The sequence below is a fragment of the Phascolarctos cinereus genome, unplaced genomic scaffold, assembly GCF_003287225.1.
Source record: "Phascolarctos cinereus isolate Bilbo 61053 unplaced genomic scaffold, phaCin_HiC Scaffold_9;HRSCAF=440, whole genome shotgun sequence".
NCBI lineage: Eukaryota > Metazoa > Chordata > Mammalia > Diprotodontia > Phascolarctidae > Phascolarctos > Phascolarctos cinereus.
The window spans coordinates 110,667,961-110,692,727 of NW_027556402.1; the positions used below are offsets into that span (position 1 = coordinate 110,667,961).

Sequence of the window (24,767 nt, forward strand, 5' to 3'; positions counted from 1 at the left end):
TCTACCAGACATGAGTCAGCAAGGGTTTTTTTTTGCTATTATCTCTTCCCTTTGGTTGAAAAGTTTAGAACAGAAATGTCTAATGAGGAACTGATACCTAAGATGGAGAGAAATCATTGAAATAACTTGTTGAGGGAGGGCGATGGGAAGAAAGAACTAGTATCTAGGATTGACAACAAATTGTGTGTCATCTCTGAAAGATGGTGGAGAACAGGAGGAAAGCCACAAGAATGTTTTCCAGTTTCCAACAAAGAGAAGAAAGTAGAGTCCATACAATATGGGTCATTGAGCTTGTCTTTGATTCCTGACAAAACTCTACCAAGTATCATGAACTGGTAGCCGTGATGCCAAAGAGCTAGCATGTCTCAATAAAGAACTGGTCAGGCCAGACTAAGCTCATTTCTTTTGTTATTTATCTTCATATACACATAGGGCTAAGCCAGTAGTTGGGAGATTACTGATAATTACTGATAATTCACTGATTTTAACAAGGCATTTGACAAAGTCTCTGATTCTTGTCTTGAGAAAAATAAAGATAAGTTTAAGTTAGAGTTGGACCATTAGGTAGATTCAGAGTTGGTTGAATGGCTGGTCCCAAATGGGTCACCAATGGAGTGGCACCATCTTGGAAAGATATCTCTAGTGGAGAGCCCAAAGGTCTACATTTAACCTTGTACTGATTAACATTTTTATGGATGACTTGGATGAAGACATAGATGAATTGTTTAAAAAATGTACACAAAGTCAAGAGGCTGGCAAGCTTTATGACAAGACCTGAAAAGATCAACTGACTAGAATGTTGGGTCAGATTTCATAAGATGAAATTTATATTTGGGTTTAAAAAGAGGCAGCTAGGTGGTACAATGGATAGAGTGCTGGATTTGGATTTGGAAAGGCCTGAGTTCAAGTCCAGCCTCAGACACTTAATAGCTGTGTGATCGTAGGCAAGTGACTTAACTTTTATCAGCCTCAGTTTCCTCCTCTGTAAAATGGGGTTAATAATAGCACTTTAACTCCCAGGGCTGTTGTGAGAATAAAATGAAATAATATTTGTAAAGCACTTTGAAAATCTTAAATTGAGAAGATTTTGCAAGGTATGTGATAATTTTTTTGAATGTTTGAAAGATTGTCATGGGGAGAAGAGTTAGGCTTCTTCAGTATGGCTCTAGAGGACAGGGCCCTCCTGGAGGAGAGATGGATGGATAGAAGCTTCCAAGAAGTGGATTGAATCTCAGTGCAAGGACAAAATTTCTGAAGGTTAGAATTGTCCAGTAATAGAACAGATTGCTTCCAAGGTGGCGCCTTCCTCTCTTTGGAGGTCCTTGTTGTTTGTGTTTGTCCTTCATCCTTGAAAAGGACCATGACTTCAGGGAGGCGATGCCATAACATGCAGGTGAATTGGATTTAAGTGAGGGAGGGCTGTGCGAAGTCATCAGCCTCAAGAGCCTCTGGGTCCAGTGGCCAGATATAGATCAGGACCACTGGAGATGGCCCTGGATGCAGTGGGAGACCTTGGTCTTTTTCAGTTAAGGTCTTTCCCAGGTCTCAATGTGACTGAGGCAATGTCCATTTAGTGATTAAGGCTAAGTGAGAATGAGAAAGAGAATGGTGTCTTTTACCAAGTCAAATAAAAAAAAAATCCAGTCTGGGAGGGAAGCCTTCAGGGTTTCTGACCAAAACAGGAATAATTGCTGTTTACATTCTCCTTGAGCCAGTCAGGGCCCAAAGAGTGGGACTTGGCCTGGGACCTAGTGTTGGCCAATCAATGAACTAGAGTGATTTGGGTTTAAGGCATTAGGCATCCTGTGGATGATCACTTGTCAGGAAGTTGTAGTGAGTAGAGGCTGACCCAAATGACTTCTGGTGGCCCCTTCCGAGGCTGAGATTCTGCTGCTCTGTAAACTTTACATCTCCCTCCATACCTAGCTCTGCACACAGTAGGTTTTAATAAATGCTTGTCGAATTAAGGACTGGAGAAGCAGGCCTCACTCACTCCCATTGGTCTAGAAACTTGACAAAACACCCAGATTTTTCTCCAACTGTATCTCAAGCACAGGCAAATAGAGACAAATAGTAGAGGGTATTGAATTAATAAGAACTAGCATTTATGTAGCCCTTACTATGTGCCAAACACCGTAAAGCACTTTATAAATATTGTCCCCTTTGATCTTCACAACAATCCTAGGAGGTAGGTGCTATTATTATCATCCCCATTTTACAGATGAAAGACACTGAGGCAAACAGGTTAAGTGGATTGCCAGGGTCACATAGCTAGTAAGTGTCTGAGGCTGGATTTAAACTCTGGTCTTCCTGACTCCAAATAGTCTAAAGAGCTTGCACTATATCTGATTTCTGAGGAGGCACTATTTAAAATCAGAACTCTGCATTAGGAAGTTTGCTCTTCTTAATTCCCTGTTTAATGAAAGACAGAGAGAATGCAAGACAAACAGAGGATGGAGTACCATTTGGGAGGCCATTACAATGGTCTAAGAGCAAATTGATGAAGACATGAGCTAGCATGGTGATCATGGGAAATAGAAATAGATCATAGCTGGGAGAGAAACTGAGAGGTAGAATAGACGAAATACGGACCCTAACTGGAGGTGTCAGTTTCTTCTGGGAAAGCAAAAAGAAGTTGAAAGATGTCAATGGTTTTAAGCCAGTGATAATGATAAGACAAATTACAAAGTTGGAAAGAGGAACAGTACATTTGGTAGAAGGTAGATTCAGTTTAGGATAGACGAAATCTGAACAGCCAATGGAACATGCACTCCTGCAGGTAGTTGGAGGTGTGGGACTGGAGCTAAGTGGAGTTTTCAGGGCTGGAAATAGAAATCCATTTCGAACTAATCCTGAGTCCCATTTCCTTTTTCAACCATTGGACAAACATTTAAGCACTTGCTACATGCTAGGCATTGTACTGAGCTCTAGGGGTAACCAAAAAATAAAAAAAACCAAAACAGTCCCTACCCTCAAGGAACTCACGTTCTAATGGAGGACACATGTCTAGAAATAGCCTCATAGAAGGTATTCTCAGAATAGATGAAAGGGAGCATTAGAGAAAAGAAAGCCTCTAGTACTTTGGAAGAAACAGAAGAAGCCTCCTCCAAAAACGTGAGCTGATTCTTGAAGAAAACCAGGGATTCTCAGAGGCACGGGTAAAGAAGGAGTGCATTCTAGGCATGGGGGACGTCAGTGCAGAGGCCTGGGGAAAGAAGATGGAGTGTAACTCTCAAAGAAGAGCACATAAGCCAACATGGCTGCATTAGGGTGTGTAGATGGGAGAAAGTCTAATATTCTTAAAGCAGGATAGAGCCAGGTTATGAAAAGCTTTAGATGCCAAACAAGAAACTTTAGACAAATCTACGCTGGTTCTCAACTGTTCCTTTACTCTGGAAACTGAGCATTTGCATTACAACTTGCTTATGGCAGCCCTTTCTTCTGAAGCTTATAGACAAACAGTAATTTCTAATGGACAGTATAGATTTATAGGTATATATAACCTATATGTAATATATATGAATATAACCAGAATGCAGTTGGAACCATAGAAATTCATGGTTCCCCACCAGCCCTTTATAATTTGCAAAGAGCTTTCATATAGAACACGTTGCATTCAGTGCTTTCATCTTTCCATAATTCTCTGCAAAGATGGTCACCTTCTGGCAGCTTTCAATAAGTCCATTTTCAAGAATATCCAAAATTCTAACTGTGAATAAGAACATTGTGATCTGGGCCCATTCAGAATGCAACATCCTCCAAAGAGCTACGAGGACTCCCTTGGGTCTCAATCCCTTTCACAGGAATGTTTTCTACTCTACCTTTCTTTAGTTAAAGGTAGTTGAATGCTTTATTGTGGGCATTCTCAAGAATAATTCCAACAGATTCTGCAAATTGCCTTTAATCTTATAATACAGACCAGGTAATAACTTACATCACTTTAATCCTATGAACCTTCTCTCAGCAAAGAATAATTCTTCTAAATTTCCTTTCTTTAGTTTATGAGCATTTGTAGATTATAAGAATGTTTTGTTTTGTTTTTCTATAGAAAAAATTAAAAAGAATAGGTAATACTACCATCATTCAGGATGACAGGAAATTGTCTCCAGGGCTAACTATCCAAATCTTTTGCTGTGATCACAAGTAAAAGAATTCTGTGGTCTTATAATGATCTCTGTACATTATGTACACCGCGTAGTTCTGGTAGCCCAAGTATTTGATATGAACAGTAGTCTGGATGAAGGAGAAAATAAAGATGATTCATAGGAGCCGATTAAACCAGTAAGGAGGCATATGGACATTGGCAGAACCCTGAGAGGATCTGCCAATTTTCCACTGTGATTTTCTATATAATTTCCAGCTTTATAGCAACAGTTTTGATCATGTGTTTGTAATATTTTAAAAATAATTATCAACTGACAATCTAAATCATCCATCAAAAATCAAAGCCATAATGCAAATAAAAAACACAAAATTAGAATGAATTACTGACTTGATGTTCAGTATTATTTAGATCACTTAATATTTTTCCAGGATTTTCCAAGAAATGTCATTTCTTAAGTTTCCATACTGTACAGTGGGCACCATTCTGGGTAGCCGCATTTTGGTGGAGATAGTATGCAGACTTGGTGTCAGGAAGACATAGGTTCAAACTCTGCCTCTGACTTGTGACCACTGGCAAAACCTTCAGTTTTAGTTTCTCCATTGATAGATGGACTATATTTTAGGGCTGCCTCATAAGATTGTGATATCTCAAAGAGATAATGTATGTAAAATGTTTTGCAAACTTTGAAGTGCTATATACAATGTTAGTTATGATTCTCTTTTAAAAAGTAATCTCATGAGGGCAAAAATTGTTTCTTCTTCTTCTTTTTTTTAATCCACAATACTTAGCATGGCTACTGGCACAGAGTGGATGCTTGATAAATGCCGAGTGAATAAAGGAATGAATAGATTCTGAAAGTGGTTAGAGAAAGGAATCAAACTCTTTGTTCTCAAACATGTACTTGTGTTTTAGGCTTTAATGGCACTCAATGAGCAGCACATTGTATAATCCAATCAAATCCAATAAATGTTTATTAAGCACCTACTACATATGTGCCAGGCAATAATAATAATAATAATAATAATAATAATAATAATAATAATAATAATAATAATGATAATAATAATATAGTTCCTGCTTTCAAGCAGCTTACAATCTAATTTGGTGAGGGTAATATACCAAAAAAGAAGAGGCAAAAAAGCAGGGATAGGGGAGAAAGACCAGGGGGTATCTTGTTCAGTGGAGTTGAAACCAGGCAGAGCAGCAGATGCAGAGTGGAGTGAGCTGAAGTCTATTTTCTGTCCTCCCTAAAGGAAGGTATTGGGAGGAATTTGCTGCTCCATCTTCCATCCCTCCAATTAGAGGGGAGAAGAGGCTGAGGGAGGTGGTGTCAGTCAAGGTTTGAGTTAGCAACTGGTCATGATTAGATGGGAAGGGCATTTTGTTCAATTGGAATTGAAACCAGGCACAACAGCAGATTATATAATAGTAAGCTAAATTCTTTAAGTGATTTTGAGACTAGGTGATTTTTTTCCCCATGAACTTTCCCATTTTTACAGTAAGTTCTGAGGTCTTGTGCTTTTCAGAGAATCAGTGATCAGTTAGCACCTTGTATTGGCCTTTCTGCTCAACTTTCAGGAAATTCCCCCATGCAAAGATCTCTCTGACTTAGCAGTAACCACTTTCCATGCTTTCCGTGACTTCCATGTCCTAGTATATTGCTAGGGATAAAATGCTAAATATAGAAACAGTCCTACAAAGTGGTATTTTTGTCTGGAAGAAGCAAAGCATTCAGCAATCCATCTGCAGCTTCTTTGGTATGTGAAGAGCTCTGAGAAACATGAAAAGGAAAGGTGTACCGAGGTTAAGGTTAACGCTTGGTTACTGAAGTTTGATGGAATAGCCATGTTGCTTCTCTTTCTTCTCATTCTTAAGAGATAGGATAATATACTGATTTGATGGTCTCTTAAGCATCCTTCCTAGCTCCCCGTGAGTCCATTCTCTATAAATAAGGTAAAATTAAATTATTTCATAGCCCTGATCTTCAGTTGTTTCTGAATGATTTTTATTCTATCAATTTACTTTATCCTTGTTGTCTAGTGAAAGTCTTTACAAATATATTCAAACCAATTTTGGGGAACACTTAATAGTTGCAGAGTATTCTATTTCTTTACAATTAACATTTTTCTCAGAGACATAGGTCTTCTCAGTCTAGAAAGCAGATTGTGTTTTATAAGAAAAAATCCCTTTATAAGTCCACGAGCAGGATTACTTCCAAGGTTGGTTTTTATGTGTCAGTATGATACAGAATAATAACATTACCCCCTTTGGAATTTTCACAAAAATACGTATTAATCATCCAGCGCTTAGAAGGCCAACACATGGTTTTGTGTCTGTCATCACAGGAAATCTGAAAATAAGCCAACAAAAATGAGAAGTCCTATTTATGATTATAGTTGTGAAAACACAACTTAGTTTTCATTATGTTTAACACCAAAGTTCTAAAAGCTCACAAGATGTCAAGATTTGAATGTGAAGTGCATAGGAAGTGAATTTGTGGGATAAATCTGTCTAGCAGTTTTAAGTGGTCCCTGATACTGGGGGGGAAGAGATGTGTGAATGCTGCTTAAAAATCAAAAGATATTGATATAAAGATGGTGAAGATTACATTATTGAGAGCAAGAAAAATAACATAGGAAAAAAGGTTGCTTTAGTTTTTAATTTAGTAATTTTGTAGAAAAGCAATTTTGGGGAAAGTCATGCACCTGTACTCTGACAATAGGCAAATGATAATAAATCAAAATTACCTTGGAGATTTTTTCAGGAAAGCCAATTCCAGGATAGACCATAGGGACAACAAAAGGCTTCAGAAGAGAAAATCATCTTGGGAAAATGAACAGCTCATTGAGAAGTTATTGTCCAAGAATGTTATACAGATTTCTGGACTATCAATTCCTATGAATATAGGCATAACAGGTTCCGTCCCAGGAATGGAGTGTACCTTGTAAACAAGATATGGGAAGAACGTATTTGTCAAGAAGCAGGATGGTATAGTGGAGAGAGAGTTGGTCTTTGAATTAAGGTGGCTTGAGTCTAAATCCTGTCTTAGATGTAACCACCAACCATGCTACCAGAGAAAACAGCTACTTTGTAGGAAGAAGAAAAGCAATAGAGACCCAAAACTTTACAGGAGACAAAATCCAAGAAAGGAGTCAATGATAAAACCCCATTGTCTCAGATGCCTACATACAAACATACAAAGTATAAGTAACAAATAATATCAACTACAGATCCTAACACAAGAAGGTAAATTTCAGCTCATAAGTATCATTTGAACTTTTTGGGTTGAGATTCACAGCTTGAATGTGAGTCTGGTAAAATAAACCTCATTCAAAAGAAATGGGACAGGTAAAATGGGGCAATGACGTTTCAGTGCATATATTATAAGTGTATATTAAGAAGGTATGAGAATTTTGTACAAACAAAATTAATGCACCTCAATTAAGAAGAGAAACAATCTAATATACTGTAGAGTACTCAGAAACAGAGATCTAATCTTTGTATTAAACTTCTCAGATGAGAGTTTGTCATCCCAAAATAATAAAGACAATTAGCAAGTAAGACCAAAAGAAATTCCCTAGTAGATAAGTGATCTATGGATATGAACAAATAGTTCTCAAAAGAAGAATTGCAAACTGTTAACAAACATGAAAGAATGCTTCAAATCAGTAATGAATGACAAGAGAAGTGCAAATTAAGACAACCCTGCAAATTGACAAAAATAACAAAAGATGAGATAATTAACGGTAGAGAGTTAGTAGGAAGATAAGCACACTAGAGTACTGTTGGTGAAGCTGTGAATTAATATAAGCATTTTGGAAAGCAATTTGGAATTATGCAAATAAAGAGACCAAAATGTTCATAGCCTTTGACCCAAAGATGATACTTTTAGGCTTCTATCCAAGGAGGCTATTAATAAGAAATCCCCATATGCACCAAAACATTTCTAGCAGCACTTTTAGTGATAGTAAAAAATTGGAAACCATGTGAATGCCATCAACTGGGGAATGGCTAAACAAATTGTGTTACATGAATGAATGGAAAATTACTGTGCTACATGTGAGAAATGATGACTGTAATGAATAGAGAGCAGCATGGGAAGATCTACATGAACTGATACAGAGTTCAATACAATATATGACAAAAACCACGTAAACGGGAAAAAATAACCACAAAAAAAAATCAAAATTACTTGTTGGAAAATTACAAAAACTAAGCATGACTCAAAAGAAGAGATGTGAGAAGACATCCTCACCCCTTTTCAGAGGTGAGAGATCGATCAATGTGGTACATTGCACATATTTGCAGGCTTTTTTGATTTTTTGACTAGTTGTGCTGATTTCTTTTTTTTTCCTTTAAAAATATTATTTATTACATGGAATGGCCCTCTGGGAGGAGAAGGAAGAGCAATGATTATGCAACAAACAACAAAAAACTTATTTTTAAAAAATTATGAGAAGAAAGGAAATAACGGAGAGCAGTTTGAGTGAAGAATAACAAAGACAAAAAATAGAAATGTTATTGTCATTGGAATATACTGCAGAGTACTTGGACAAAAATAGGAATTGAAGAGATCATAAAAAGGATCAAAAGCCCGACATGGACATTGGTAGAGTGAGATATGCACTCTAGATTTTTGAGAGAGTAGAATTCAGAATTTTCAGAGAAAAAACAGATAGGATTCTATGGGATGAAATTTTATAGGAAAAGCCAGCCCTTGAAGAATGGAAGTTAAGAATGCTCAAAGAATTAGCAGTTCCAAATACCAGGACAAGGAAGGTGATAGGCCCACTAATTGTGTCCTGCTCAAAGCATCTGGATCTGTGTGTCCAGTTCTGGGAACAGCATTTGAGAGAAGCTGTTGGTTAGCTGAAGAACACATCCAAATCATGGCAGTGAAAATGGTGAAAAGCCAGAAAATCTTGCTATACAAGAATCAGTTGAAGGAACTGGGGGGTATTTAACCTAGACAAGAAAAGACTTAGAGGGATTATAAGCAGCCATCAAGGATCTGAAAAGATATCATAAGGAAGAGGATGTAGACGTGTTGTACTTGGACCCAAAGGGCAAAACTATGAGTTTTTTGCTTCAATCAAATCACCAGTGTTAAAAAACAAAACAAAACAAAACTGAAAACACCATAAAATGTGCTTGGTACCACAGTGGTACTAAATACATTTTGTCTTTGGCAATTCAGAAGGTGCTTTTGGATTTTAGGTTGCCTTAGGGTTATCATAATGATATAGTGCCATGAAAAAAAACTTACTCCAACCTGAGATTTATGGTTCCTTGGATATTTGACAGAAGAGAAATTTATCCTTGTTTGTTTAACTTCTTCATATTGTCCAAAAATAGCAGAAAGGCTGTTATCAGTTGACAAATTCAATCTTGTGTGTCACTGAGAGTCCTGGTTTGTACGTGGATGGGAAACACTGTGCATTTGACTATTTATCCATATGCTATCAGTTCTCTAGACATTTTCCTTTCAAACATACACTCCTATCATGCAGGTTTGTTTATCTAAAAACTAATACAGGAGTATTTATAAACCATAGCCGCAAGATAGTTTCTAACTTTAACCCAAAGCCTGATTCAATCATTCTGCCTCAAACCAAATGTATTATGTATGGTATATAACTGAATTCTTCCAGACTGAATAAAGTTAGTGTGTATTCCTTCCATAATAAAATATTCTAAAAAGCATATTCTGTCCTTGGATAAATATAACTTTAGACTTATTCCTAAATTCTAGTAAAATTAAATGTCGACTCTGCTTTTACTGACACATTCATTAGGACCAAAGGAGGAATAAGAACTCCACCCTTTAAATAGTCTACATTTTTTAAAAAGTTATTTCTATACTAAGTGGCAGTCATGAAACAAGGATTCTAGACAGTACTCTGAGAAAGGAGTAAAAAGTAACAATGGTAGACAGTTACAACTTCTATTTCTCTTGTTCATGGTTTGGTCCTCTGGCCCCTCTGCCCCCACCCACTGGCATGCAACCATACAGACCTGTCAGACTGAACTGGCACATCTAGGAGAGGAAACAGATAAAGGTCAGCCAAATCACCATCACTAAACCTAATTAGCCATAAAACATGTACATCCTTGTGTGTCTCACTAAATAAAAGAAACCTAGGGTATGTAACGAACAAGCAAGCAGGAGAATAAATGATAGATAGATAGATAGATAGATAGATAGATAGATAGATAGATAGATGGATAGATAGATGGATGGATGGATGGATGGATGGATGGATGGATGGATGATAGATAGATAGATAGATAGATAGATAGATAGATAGATAGATAGATAGATGATGGATGGATGGATGGATGGATGGATGGATGGATGGATGGATGGATGGATGGATGGATAGATAGATAGATAGATAGATAGATAGATAGATAGATAGACAGATAGATAGTTCATTCTGTCTAATAAGTTTATAACCCACAGAAATAGATGATCCTAAAGACCTGTAAATACTAATCTTATTTAAATAGTGTTCACTGCTAAATTTATACCTGACTTCAATTTAATCTGCTGTAGATAATAGTCTGTTGCCCTCAGAATATTTCAAACTTATTCTAAGTGGAGTTGTGTTGTTCTTTTTTAAATAGTAGGCTTCTGAAAGCCTTGTCTCTCCTCAGAAACAATTACAGCATTTCTAACATAAAATCTTTGCTGCTCGCCCTTCAACGCTCTCCACAAGGCTGTCCCCCAACCATTCATCGCCCAATTATTACCAACTACTGTCCTCATTAGACCAAACTCTCATTGACTCCAATGGCATGCTCATTCCTGGTAATGATAAATCAGGTTCAGATATCCCTCCAGACCACTCCCAATCCTAACCATAAAATGATCTCTTTCCTTTTCGATTGTTCCATATAGAATCTAGGATGAAAAATATCAATGCTGATTTGCTATAGTTAAAGTTATCCAATTAAAGAAAGTGGATAATTGTGTATATTCTTTGAGAGAGTGGTAGAGAGTCAGAGAGAGAGAGAGAGAGAGAGAAGAGAGGTAGAGACAGAGAGAGATAGACAGAGGGGGAGGAGAGAAAGAGATAGAGAGAGAGTTAGAGAGGGGGGAGAAAGAGAGAGAGACAGAAAGAGAGAGAAAGAGAGAAGAGAGGGAAGACAGGGAGAGACAGAGAGAGAGAGAAGAGAGGGAAGACAGAGAGACAGAGACAGAGACAGAGAGAGGTTTGTGTTCTACTTGAGAAGTAGCATACCTCAGTAGAAATAATAGCAAATAAAAGCCACGACAATTCATGGCCCATCTCTGCCGCTAATTAGCTGTGTGGCCTTCAAGAGGCTTTGGATCTCAGTTGTAAAATGGAGCTAAACTAAAATACTAATTAGTGTATTTATTGATTCTATCATTTTATAAGAGTTCTTATTTTCTGCTTTCATGAGATCAGAAAATATTACAATAGCTATGTACTCGGAAGACTGATTAATAGTAACAGTTGAGAAAGAGAGAGAGAAATGGAGAAATGAACAGGACCTCTTAATCCATCAAGCTTTGAAGGGCAAGCAGCAAAGATAAGATAACACTTTATTATAAATTAGCACAAGGATTCCAGTAACATTTGTAAAGCCAATAAGTTTCATATGAAAACTTAAAATTCTATGAATCAGAGTAATTCATAGAAATTCTACTTCCTAATTGTGACCATCCAAGTTCTGTTTGGAGGTCTATGATCTCACCAAAGTTGTGTCTTGTTATTATATTCAGGATTCCAAGACGAATAGCAGTGAGTATTAATCCAACATTAAAATATTGCTCTTTCATTTGAGTTCATAACATCTGTCAAGTGACTAGTTTATTCTAAAGTTGTCACTGAAGGTTGGCGGAACAAAATCCTGAAATCTGAATGTTTGGGGATAAAATTTTTGTGGGTATAAGAATTACAGTTGAGCAGTGACATCAAAGATAGGGTTAAATTTTTGCACTGATTATATCAAGTCTTCCATTAGAATGCAAGTTCCTTAAAGGTAGAGTTTACTTTTCTTTTTCTTGCTTGTATTTGTATCCTCAGCCTTTGCACATGGCCTGGCGCATGGTGAACACTTTATAAATGTTAGTTGCCTGCTAACTGAGAAATATAACATGAATGGGATGGAGCCAAGATGGCGGAGTAAAGGCAGGGACTCACCTGAACGATCACAAATTCCCCTCCAAACAACTTGAAAATAATGCCTCAAAACAAAGTCTGGAGTGGCAGAACCACCAAAAGAATGGGGAGAAACATGTGCACTCTCCTGGTATAGACCTGGTTCATTTATATAATGACTGTGGCTTTTAGATGTCAAATCAGTCCCAATTCCCCTCATCTCTCTCGCCAGTAAATCCTTCATTCTGTGAGTTTGGTGGTTCTCTGTACTTGCTGCAGAATTGAATATCTGTCCACGCATTTTCACAAGCACATTTCACTCTTAGTAGATAGTGTGGCAGAGTAGAAAAAATGCTGGATGGAATGTTAAAAGAGTCATGTCAGCTGGGTAACTTTCAGCAGCTCACTTTGACTTGGAGGGGCTTGGTTTCCTCATTCTTCAAATAAGGAGGGGAGATCTTGAAGTCTTCAAGTACATTCTGATTCAGAAACTCAATAAAGCTCTGTATTTCAAGTAATTTTCCCCCATCCTGGTCCATCATAGAATAGTTTGGAGAAGCAGCCTGAAACCCTTGGCATAAAATCCATCATCTGTCTCATGGTAGAGGGGAGTAGTGGGGTGGGGCAGGAGGCTTACTGCAAAGGGAGGAAGCTGAGATTGGCAGCACAAACCTTTACTCCAAGGTGTCTGTCCTTGACAGATTACTCCCTAACGTACTATTATGTTAGTGAAAGTGCTTTGAGATGGAGAATATTCAAAGAGGGGTTTGGGGGACAGGCAAGAGTCTTTAACAGTTGGTGACCAATGAAAGTTTTGAGTGAATAGGTAAAGGTGGGTGATTTCAGAGGGTCTTTGCAAAAATTGGATAAAAGTAAAGATTTCAGGGCTTTTACATGATGGGGAGAAGTAGAATGGAAGGAGGCGGCTGAAGTGGAAATTCATCATTATCAGCATCGTCATAGCTAGCTTTACTACAGCACTTTAAGAATTGCCAAATGCTTTACACGTATTACCTTATTTGATCCTCACAACAACCCTGGGAGATCAGTGTTACTATTATCTCCATTTTTACAGATGAAGAGTCACACAACTTATAAGAGTCTGAGGCAGAATTTGAACTCAGATCTTCTGACTCCAAGTCCTATACTCTATCCACTACCTGCCTTTAGAGTAGGCTGGAGCCAGTGAAAATTTGGGGGAAGGGAGATTTTCAAGGCAACATTTTTGTTTTTATCATTGCCACTATTTGAGAGATCACTACATAATGAGGTGCAATTTGTTGGTAACTGACAGCTGTCAGTCATCCATGACTTACTCCAGCTGTTAACCGAACCTTAGTAATTTAAGAAAGTAAGGGCAGAGGCCTCTGCCATCAGGGAATTCCAGTTATTTTTTGTTGGCACCAATTAACCAGTTTGGTTGAAAATGTACTTTTGCTTTGACAGAAAATAGCAGCTGTTCAAAATATTCCATGTGACAGTCATCCAATTCTATCCTGAAAAAAAAAATTCCAACCACATCCAGGTAGATGGGTCTTTCCCTTCCCCCATTTTTAAAATTACCACTATGTAGACATAGTATGTAGCACGTGCAGCAATCATGACTTTTTTTTTTCATAGGAAGAATCATATTCTAATGGGCAGTGTACTAAAACATAATCCTGAAGAGTTGATAGACACCATGATTGAAACACAATCAATATTAGGCTGTATGCACTGGGAGGGAGAAATGTGAAATGGTAAAAAAAGGAAATTAATAAAAGGAAATCCTTTCTCTTTTGCTTTCAGGGATTCTATACAAAAGCCTGCGAGTTCTTTAAGCAAGCTTTTGATACAACCACTGAGTTCATGGATATCCCACTGTGGATGAGACCAAAGTCCACTATGGAATTGCCAAGGCTCACCAGATGATGATAGCAGTCAACAGTTACATAGAATCTGCTGACTTCAATAGCCTCACTCACCTTCTGACGTGGAAGGAGAACCGAAACAACATTTTCCCAGAACCCATCGTTGGTAAGAGTGAGATCAAGAAATATGTTCATTTCCAAAGCGCTGATGGCATGTTTGGTTAAAATGTTTGCTTAGTTGTAATCTCTCCTGAATTGAGCTTGTGCTATACAGGGAAGTTAGATACGCTTTGGTGCATAATATTCTGATTGATTTTAAAGGAATTTCACAACGAAAAATGGAGTTATGATCTATTTAAAAAGGTAACTTCATTCCCCACACTACTTTTATAGATATACAAAGTATTTGCCCACATGGATTGAGCACAGACCTGCCTCACTCAAATCCAATTCAATTGCAAGTCATGTCATCATCTTCCTGATGTCATGGTCCTCTTTGAGAACAAAGGACAAACCACATTGACACACTGAGCCATAAAACAATATGCATTTAAAACCTGTTCTTACTGACAAAAAAAGGACAATGATAAACCAAGCTAGTAATGAATATGTACTACTTTTAATGTTCATTTTTTTCTATCCACTTTCCTTTAGTACTCTGTAGTTTTGAATAAGTATCCACAATCCTCTTCCCAAACTATGTCCTCTCTCCAAAGAGATTTTGTACCCCATTTGTCCTTTCTGATTTTAGCCTCAAAGAAACAGGAGTTGAGAACTTTGATGCAAAGTGAAAAATTACACCTGAGATGGGACCACATAAGAGTTTGTGTGATGAGGATCTGGGGAGTTTAGTGGAAAGCATCCTCAATGAATCAGCAATGCAAGACAATAACTTTTAAAAGCAGCTAGTGCAATTTCTGGTTACATTAAGAGCATGATTGTGTCCAGAATATAAAAATAGATAATTATGTCTAGTTCTATCTGTCATGTTAGAGAGAACAAGCTGGTAAGGGTCCTGAGAAGGGATGAAAAGCATGCTAAGAAAGATAATGGAGACCATGCCTCACAAGATTGGTTAAAAGAGTTAGGGATAATTAGCCTGCAGGAGAGAAAACTTACGGGTGACAAAATAGCTGTGTTTGAAGGGATGTCACACGTAGGCAGTGGGATTAGACTTGTTCTTCTTGACCTCATAGAGGAAAACTAAAAATTCTGAGTGGAACTTGCAGAGAGGAAGGTTTAATTTCAATATAAAGAAAATGTTTAACAATTAGAGCTAGCCAAGAGTGGAGTGGAGTAGCAGTTTACTTGTTACTTGGGATCATCCAGAAAAGCCTGCATAATTATTTGTTGGTAGTTCTTGGGTCAGTTACAAGTGGCACTAGAAAGTCTCAGAGGTCCCTTCCACCTCTCATGTTCTATAATACAATAACAAATATGAGCATCCCTTTACATAAAAATTGTGTTCCTGGAAAGTTGGGTTCAAATCAAATTTGTATGTAGCAAAACTTTTAACATATGTTAGGGGAACTTGAATGGAATCACAGTGAGTGATTCAGTGGAGTGATAAATGTGGGGTTAGTAGATCTGGGTTCACATCCTGGCTTCTCCATTTCCTATTGTATCTAGGTGAGTTTGGTTAAATTTCTGAACTTCTCTGGTCCTCAGTTTCCTTATCTGTAAAATGAAGGGTATTGGACCTCTAAGATCCTCTCCAGTTCTAAATATAGGATCCTGTGAATCTTTTTCAAACTTAATGAATTATCATCTAATTTATCCTTAGGCAAATGCAAATGTTCATATACACACCATGTAAATGTATCATGTCCAACTCTTTCTGACCCTATTTGAGGTTTCCTTGGTAAATATTGTGGAGTGGTTTGTCATTTCCTTCTCCAGCTCATTTTTACAGATGAGAAATTGAAGCAGAGTTAAGTGACTTGCCCAGGGTCACAACTAAATAAGTATCTGAGCCCAGATTTGCACTCACGTAGATGAGTCTTCCGGATTCTAAGCCCAGTGCTCTATCTACTGCACCACCTAGCTGCCCTGAACAAATGTATACCTACATTTTTATGTAGCTTATAGGGATGATCTGTGTTAAACTTTTTTTAAGCTTAGAGTTTCCCTATGTAATTTATTAAAAATTAGAAAGCTTTATTAACTCTCTTGCAAGCCAATAGAATATCACTTAATTCATCACTAAAAGGGTCTTCTGGTCATCTTTTGTGTAAAAACAGGAAAAACAGCTCATTCCACACACATGAAAGGTGAAACAAGATGAACAAAAAAGTTTAGTAATAGATGATTTGTAAATGCTAAGTAATTGTGATAGCCATCTAGGCCTCAGAAAAAAAGACAAGGTGCACCTCCCTTCTTTCACCAAAGAGGTGGGAGACTTTAGGTATAGAATATTGAGTATGCCTTCAGATCACAATCACTGTGATACTTATTTTTTTCTTTGTCATAAGTGAAGGATCATCGGGTGGGTGGACTGGGAGAGGGGGTATCTGGGAATATCTGTAATGTAAAAACAAAAAAAAAGCATATTTTTAAAAATATAATTAGCTAAAACAAATGGTTTGGTTGAATTTGGCACGTCCAAGTATCCAGAGACAATGTTATAATTATTAATCGTTTTTAGCAGAATATTTTACTTAGATCATTAAGATCGAATTCTCAGAGATGTGGGGATTGGCTATCTAATTTGTGGCTCTTCTATATCTTTGGTTTTGCCTGCTCCCTTCTGTTGTCAATGCTTTTTTTTTTAATTTCTTTTTTTCTTTGGATGATATTTTATTTTTTTAAATTACATGTAAAAACAATATTTAACATTCATTTTGTAAAAATTTTGAGTTTCAAATTCTCTCCCTCCTTTCCCTTCTACCTCCCTGAGACAGCAAGCAATTTTATATGTACCATCATGCAAAATATATTTCTGTATTAGTCATGTCATAAAAGAAAAACACAGACCAAAAAAAAAAAAACAAACCACAAAACCACACACACACACACACACACACACACACACACACACACACACACAAATAAAGGAAAAAAAAAGTATGCTTCACTTTGTAATTAGACTCCATCAGTTCCTTCCCTAGATGTGAATAACATTTTTCATCATGAGTTCTTTGGAACTGTCTTGAACTGTTGTGTTGCTGAGAATGGCTGTTATTCACAGTTGATCATCATACAATATTGCTGCTACTATGTACAATGTTCTCCTGGTTCTGCTCGCTTCACTTGGAAGCAATTTGTATAAGTCTTTCCAGGTTTTTCTGAAATCATCCTGCTCATCATTTCTTATAGCACAAGTATTCCATCACAATCATATACCACAATTTATTCAGCCATTCCCCAATTGATGGGCATTCTCTCAATTTCCAGTTCTTGGACACCACAAAAAGAGCTACCTGTTCATATCCTTTGACTGTTTATCAATTGTGGAATGACTTGTATTCTTATAAATTTGACTTAGTTTTCTATATATTTCAAAAATAAGGCCATTATCAGAGAAACTTAATGCAAATTTTTCCCCCAGCCTTCTACTTCCCTTCTAATCTTGGCTGCATTTGGTTTTGCTTGTGCAAAAACAGCCACTACTGCTGACTCAGTCACCCCCAAAGCCTCCTGCTGGTTTGCACTAGCCATGACCTGCTACTGGCTGGCTGGTGCAGGGGCCTGAGGCCTCATGGCTGGCTTGCACTGGGGCTCATGGTCTTACAGCTGGTTTTTAGCTGGGCTTAGGACCTCAATGCTAGCTTGTTCCAAGGCTCAGGGCCTTGATTCTGGCTTGCCAAGGTAACCTGGGTGGAAATGTGCTCCGCTCTCACCCCAGTGAGACATATCTTTCTTGTTGACCCTCTAAATTGTCTTGGGCTGAATAATTATTTCACCCCATCCTTTTGTTGGTTCTGCTGCTCCAGAATTTGTTTTGAGGTGCTATTTTAATATTGTTTGGAAGGTAATTTGGAAGATCTCAAGCTATTCCCTGCCTTTATTCTACCATCTTGGCTCCACCACCTCTGCCCTGTCTTAGGGAAACAAGCGAAGGAAAAGAATTGGAATTCTTGTCAGTCTATGTGGGATCTGTAGAAGGTCTAGCAGAGGAAAGGCACTGTCTATGTATTTCATTTAGCAAAAAGATTCTTCTGTTTCCACCTCACCCCACCCTGTCCCTCCACATTGTGAATGAGTTTGTTGTTACTCCATCTGTCCATAGCGACTTGTCTCTTCCTCATTCTTACTGTGCCTTCTATCTCAAGCCTTCCACTTTACTCTTATAAGTTTCCATCTCCTTCCCTGCATGGGTCATTTAACAGTCTCCTAAAAGATGGTGCTGGTGTGCTGAGACTTCCCACACCAAAGGATACATTGGAAACATTTTGTTTCACTAGATCTGACTCTCAGACAAGGGAGGCCAGATCTGCAATCAGAAACAAAAACAACAAAACTACCACCAAAACAAAGCCACCTAAGTGGTAGGTTCATATTATCTACCTAAAACAGAACTGCACCCAGATGGGCTATAACATTTTACAAGTGAAGAAATAGCCTGCTCTGATATAGTTCTTTTTATAGATTTAAATTAGACAACAAAGTTGTGTGTCATGAAAAATGCTCATTCTTTTCATGTGAGTGCGTCCTTGGTTCTGCCCAAACAAAAAAATAAACAAACAAACAAACAAAAAAAGCCACTATATACATGTACACCCGTGTTTAGGTTGAAAAATTATTTTCATTAACCACCAATTAAGCAAAAATTATTATCTTCCCTTGGGAAAAGATGTCCATACCTGTGAGTCAATATTATATCTTGATTATCATCCAATTATTATGTGAGAGAGAGAAAGCTATGACAGTTAGCACTGGCCTTATATGATACTGTCAAAGCAATGAGCCATGAAAATATTATTTGCCAAACGGATGAGTTCTCAGATCTTTGGAGCTCGTCTCTCCTATGGAGAGGCATCGTCAAACTTGCTGCCAAGAGCTCCCGTGTACTCAGTAAAGGGCAGATCAAAGATCAGGAAGATGCTGTATAAAAACTGTGCCTTCATCCTTCCCTTGGAGACTTCCAACCCCTCCAAACAAATCATTAGCTCGCAGAGCCAGCAATATTCTTTTAAGCAGAAGGAACCTATCCCCTTAAGGGAATAGAGCAGCGAGAGCACTCAGGTCTATAGATAAAACAGAGCTATGATTCATTCACCAATAATCATCCATCACCTTTATGTCTTTCCAAGGGAACACAGCAAACACTAAGAGCCTTCCTTTTATTCTAATAGAATTGGAAGGGGTTGGAAGATGTTAATATTGCATATCTTTCTGATGGTAATAATGAGGAAGATAAAATACCTCCACCAAAATTGAGGAATTTAAGAAGAATTAAAATATGTTCCAGACCCCCACCATCTTCCCCCAAAAGGCATACACACTCAGACCCAAAGCCCCAGAAATTTGTCAATTCTTTAGACCTCAGGGCTTTCCTGTGGATTCCTTTGGACTTCTGTAGAAGAAAGTATATTTTCTTTACTAGAACTATTATTTCTACAACCAAGGGGAAATTCATTTCTTTTACATAAAAGGCTAATTAATATGTCTTGCCTTTTGGAGATGGCAGCTGTACATGTGAAAACAGTGGTACTCTGAAATAAAAGTGCCCTTCATTCATCTTAATAGGGGTTAACCTAGAAGTGTAATTACGGCCAGTAAATGCCGACATTATTAACCACTTCCCGGCTCTTCTCTCTATCAGGGGCATTTCTTTAATATGCTTCCTTGGGGCATCCAAATACACATCATCTTTTGGCATGCCTGGTTGCTCTGTAGAAACAAGATGCAAACATGGAGTATGGAACCTGTTGAAAATACTGGTCATTCCAGTTGTGAAGATATTTACATTTTCCTTTGTCTGTAAATGTCCAAAGTGCTGTCCCAGCTCCATTAATCACATCGTATTTTAAATGAAAGGCAGCACAGTATAATGGACAGATCACTGGAGTCGAGAAGACCTAAGTTTGAACCCAGCCTCTGGTACTCACAAGCTATGGGACTATAGGCAAGAACCTCTGAGACTTAGTTTCCTTATCTGTAAAATGGGAATAATAGTACAGTTAGGATCAAATGAAGCAAGAGAAGGGAGAATTGGGATTCTAATCAGTTCATTTAAGTACTTACTGGGATATTGTATCAGTTTTGATGAAGGATAGAATGAAACTTTTATTTTATATGTTAAAGTGTTTTGCCAACATTAAATCAGTTATTCAACAAGCATTTATGAAATGCCTTCTTTGTGCTGTGCACTATGCTTAGCTATCACCATGATTATCATCTAATAACATTTTTATTTTATTAGTTTATTTTATACATGAATTTTTTATATCTTATTTTATTATTATATTATATTTCATATATGTCATAATATTATTTTATACAGGAAAGAATAAGGAGCCAAGAATCTGGCTTCCTCTGGATATTAGATCATTGGAATATTAGTTGGGAAGTGAACTAAGAATTATACAGGGATGTTTCTAGTCTCATGGTATAAAACTCAAATAGAAACAGGGAAACCATACGTAAGTATCCCTGCAGGTCACATATTAACTTAGAAAACCTCATATTAACATTAGCTATGTTTTATTGAATTTTTATTAATTTGTTAGCATTTCCCAATTACATTTTAATCTGGCTAGCTGGCCCACACTAGGGAGTGTTGCACACGTGCAGCCTACAGTCATCTGGTTCAACCCCCTTCTTTTAATGATGAGGAAGCATACAGTTTGCAGGTTTTCTACAATTTTTGTCCTGTTTATCACTTAGGATGTCAGGCCTTTTTCAAGAATGTAAAAAGAATGTGTGTGCATATATACACATATGTGTGTACGTATATAAATATACAAACATACACTACATATACACATACATAGACACACATAGAGACATACCATGTATATACATGTTAAATATATGTTGTGTGTATGTGCTTATGCATAGGTATGCATGTGTATATAAAATACGTGTATTTTGTATGGATATACATATACATATACATATACATATACATATACATATACATATACATATACATATACATATACATATACATATACATATACATATACATATACATATACATATACATATACATATACATATACATATTAGCTCAGTTGCTTTGCATGCTCTGCTAATAAGCCCCAGGCCAGATTGCTTTGCTAATCCATGGCCTTGTTTCTCCAGCCTAATTTCTCAAAAATTCAAGCTATGAAGCTTACCCAGTGAGAGGATGGGGCTGAGTTAGTACAAATTCATCAGAATTTATGGAAAAATCACTCAAATCATATGACCTACTAAAGGCCAGAGGGTCATCTTTGTGAGTACTTTGAAGTATTAGAGGGTAAACTAATGTATTTCATTTAGAAGCATTCCCAGGTAGTTAATGAATTATTTGCATGTCGTAGGATCATAGAATTTAAGAGCTAGATGAAACTTTAGAGAGGTGATCGAGTCCTTGCCCTTTATTTTGCAAGGGAGGTTCAGTGAATTTCCCAACGTCATGGTGGTGCAACCAGGACAGAAAGTTAGATCCTTTCACTCCTAGTCCAGTAGTCTTTTATCACATGATTCTAACTCTAGCTCATTATTTATTTAGTTAATAGATTTGCATATGTACTGAAAGGTATACATTTTCGGTTAAAACTCTAGATAAAAGTATTCATGATAAAAAACTTAGGAAATCAAAGTCATCTCTCCTTGAGAATTATTCAATTTACTGTTTTTTAAGAATTTGAATTACCAGTAGCATTCAAATTCATTTCCATCTAAAAACTACATTTTCTGGGGAAGTAGATGTAAAATAATTTTAATAAATTAAGACTCATACTTCATTCTCAAAATGGCTTATAAGAGCAAAACTGGTTCCATTGCCACCTTCACTCAGTCAATCAAGCAACAAGTGTTCACCAAGTGCCCTCCTACAGGCCAGCATGGTGGACAGGGCTCACAAAAAGTGTAAGACATTCTGCCCTTCAAGAATCTATTACCCAGGGGCAGCTAGGTGGCACAGTGGGTAGAGTACCAGCCATGGAATCAGGAGGACCTGAGTTCAAATCCAGCCTCAGACCAAACACTTGACATGAGCTGTGTGACCCTGGGCAAGTCACTTAACCCCAGTTGCCTCACTGGAAAAAAAAAAGATTAAAGAATCTATTATGCAATTGAGGAGATAAGGCTTATACACGTGAATCAGCTAGGGAACAATATGGCAGCACATTCAAGTATTGTATAATACGGCCAAGTGTTTCCCAGTCTTTTAATGTCAAAATATGTCTGAGGCCCCCATATAAAATCCCTTTCAGCTCTAAATCTATCCTTATGAGAGTACTGTTTGTTGAGTCATCCTCTCTCCTCTCTGCTGCTTCCTTTGCCTTCTCACACCCATCCTCCAGGCCTTTCTTTCCCCGACACCTCGATTATCCCAGTAACTTCACAAGTGGCTGCTTCTCTGGTTTCCAGTCTCTTCATTGTACTAAATCCTGAATAGTCGACAGATTTATTTTCCTGAGCCCACACACTGTTTGTGCTGTTAGCCTACTAAAGACGATAGCATCAACTGTTTCAGGTTTTTGTGTTTGTTTTTGTTGATTTGTTTGATTTTTGTCTTTGTTTTTATATCTCCAAAACATAGCAGAGTGACTGATGCGTGGGAGTAGTGACTTAGTATGTTGGTTGAATTAAACTGAATTTTTAAATGACCATTTAAAAGGGTTCTATTGTCATTTCCCTCATGTTTTCATTAAGATGGGAATGATTCCCAGTACATTGGAAACTAAATATTAAAATAATCCCCCAAAATTGACTCAGCATCACTTCTTATGGCTTTCTATGAACATTTTTCTTTTGTCCATTATTTTATTCATAACTAAATTTACATGGAAATATTTAAAAGCAGAATTATTTGTAGAAAATCCAATGAAAAGAAAACAACACATTTCTCATCTGTTCCTGGCACTATTTTGATGAGTGCGCCTATATACAGAAGAAGAGGAATTAAATAAGTTTTTGCTGAGAGGACTTCTCATTTTCCAAAAGTAGTACCAACCCCAGGTCTCCCTACTTACTCTACAACATTTCTTTTCTTAGGTTTTCTTTATGAGGAAAATAAAGATGAAAGTCAAGGCAAGTATCTTTTCTTCCCAGCTCAAAGTTCAGTGCTTTATTCACTACCTCACAACTACTCTATGACAGATAATCACTGTTCACTTTTGAAATAAGCAAATTCAATTCAATAAACATTTAATAAATTCCTACTGTGTGCCAGACACGGTACTAAGCACTGGTGATACAAAGGTTGTTTCTTTTTTTTTTTTAAATGAAGCAATCCTGACCTCCAGGATGAAGGCCATGACATGTACAAATACATTTAAAACAAATAGAAGGTCATTACAGACAAGGTAATTTGGGGAGGACTCCAGCGTTGGAGGGATCAGAAAAGGCTTTGTGTAGAAGGAAGTGTTTTAGCTCTGTCTTGTAAGTGGTGAAGGGTGCTAGCAGGCAAAGATGAGGAGGAAGTACATTCCAAGCACAAGGGATGTCCAGAATAAAGACACAGAGAGTGCTATGTGTAAGGAACTGAAAGAAGGCCAGCTTGGCTAGATCTCTAAGTGCAGGAGAGGGGATCACATATAAGGCTGGAAAGATAAATTGGGACCAGGTTGTTAAAGAACTCAAAAGCTAAACAGAGAAGTTGACTTTTATCGTGCAGTTAAGAAGGAAACAATGACGTTTATTGGACAGGGGAATGATATGGTCAGAGCTGTGCTTAAGAAAAATTGCTTTTATAGCTCTGTGAAGGATGAAATCAGAGTGGCTAGAGACTTGAGTCAGGTTCAAAAACAGGTATCACAATGCCAGGTAATCCACTCATGCACTCTGATGGATGTATTTGCCATATCACTCATTTGTAGTGTCTTTCTTAGACAATGATGCCAAAGAAACTTTTGGAGAAGGCATGGCTATCTTCCATGGTACCTACTTCAAATATTTACACATCTTCAGTTTTTATTATTAGTTGTGTATCTCTGTGACATTGAGAAATTCACCTCAAAGTCTCTAAGCCTCAGAATCTGGTAAATGGGAGGCTCATCATACCTGGAAAGTTGTATCATAGACTTATTGTGAGACTCAAATGAGTGAATGCACATCAAATGCTTTGCCAATGTTAAAGGACTATATAAATGTCAGCTATTGTTACTTATCATCTTCAAGCTATGAATTTATCTCAACCCAATTTAAACCGATTTATATTTTTAATTTTTAGCACCTCCTAGGTAATGAGTTCCGTAAGTTTTAGGAAACAGTAAGGTACAATGGCATGTGTTGGACTTGAAATCTCAACAGACTGGAGTTCAGTCCTATGTCCAACACTTGCCAGCTGTGTGAGCAAGGGCCAGTCCCTCAGCAACTTCTGTGGGCCTCCTTTTGATCATCTGTAAAATGGAGATAATAATATCCATAGTAACTTGCTCACCAGGTAGTTTTCAGGAACAAACAAGATAAGACATGTAAACTGTACTGATAATTTCAAAGGGTCATATGTCAAATATCATTATCATCATTATTATTATTCTGTGTGTACTACTTACTGGGTATGCTAATGCTTTTTTAATTAAATTT

The 24,767-nt window shown here is 37.3% G+C and overlaps 1 protein-coding gene across 1 annotated transcript in view; it reads left to right on the forward strand.

Annotated features, from left to right (window-relative positions):
* TTC29 (tetratricopeptide repeat domain 29) overlaps positions 1–24,767 on the forward strand; it is a 249,646-nt gene that overhangs the window by 144,012 nt on the left and 80,867 nt on the right. Inside the window, 2 exon segments of the mRNA XM_020993977.2 lie at positions 14,023–14,086; positions 14,089–14,250. Of these exon segments, the coding sequence (XP_020849636.1) occupies positions 14,023–14,086; positions 14,089–14,250 (226 nt within the window).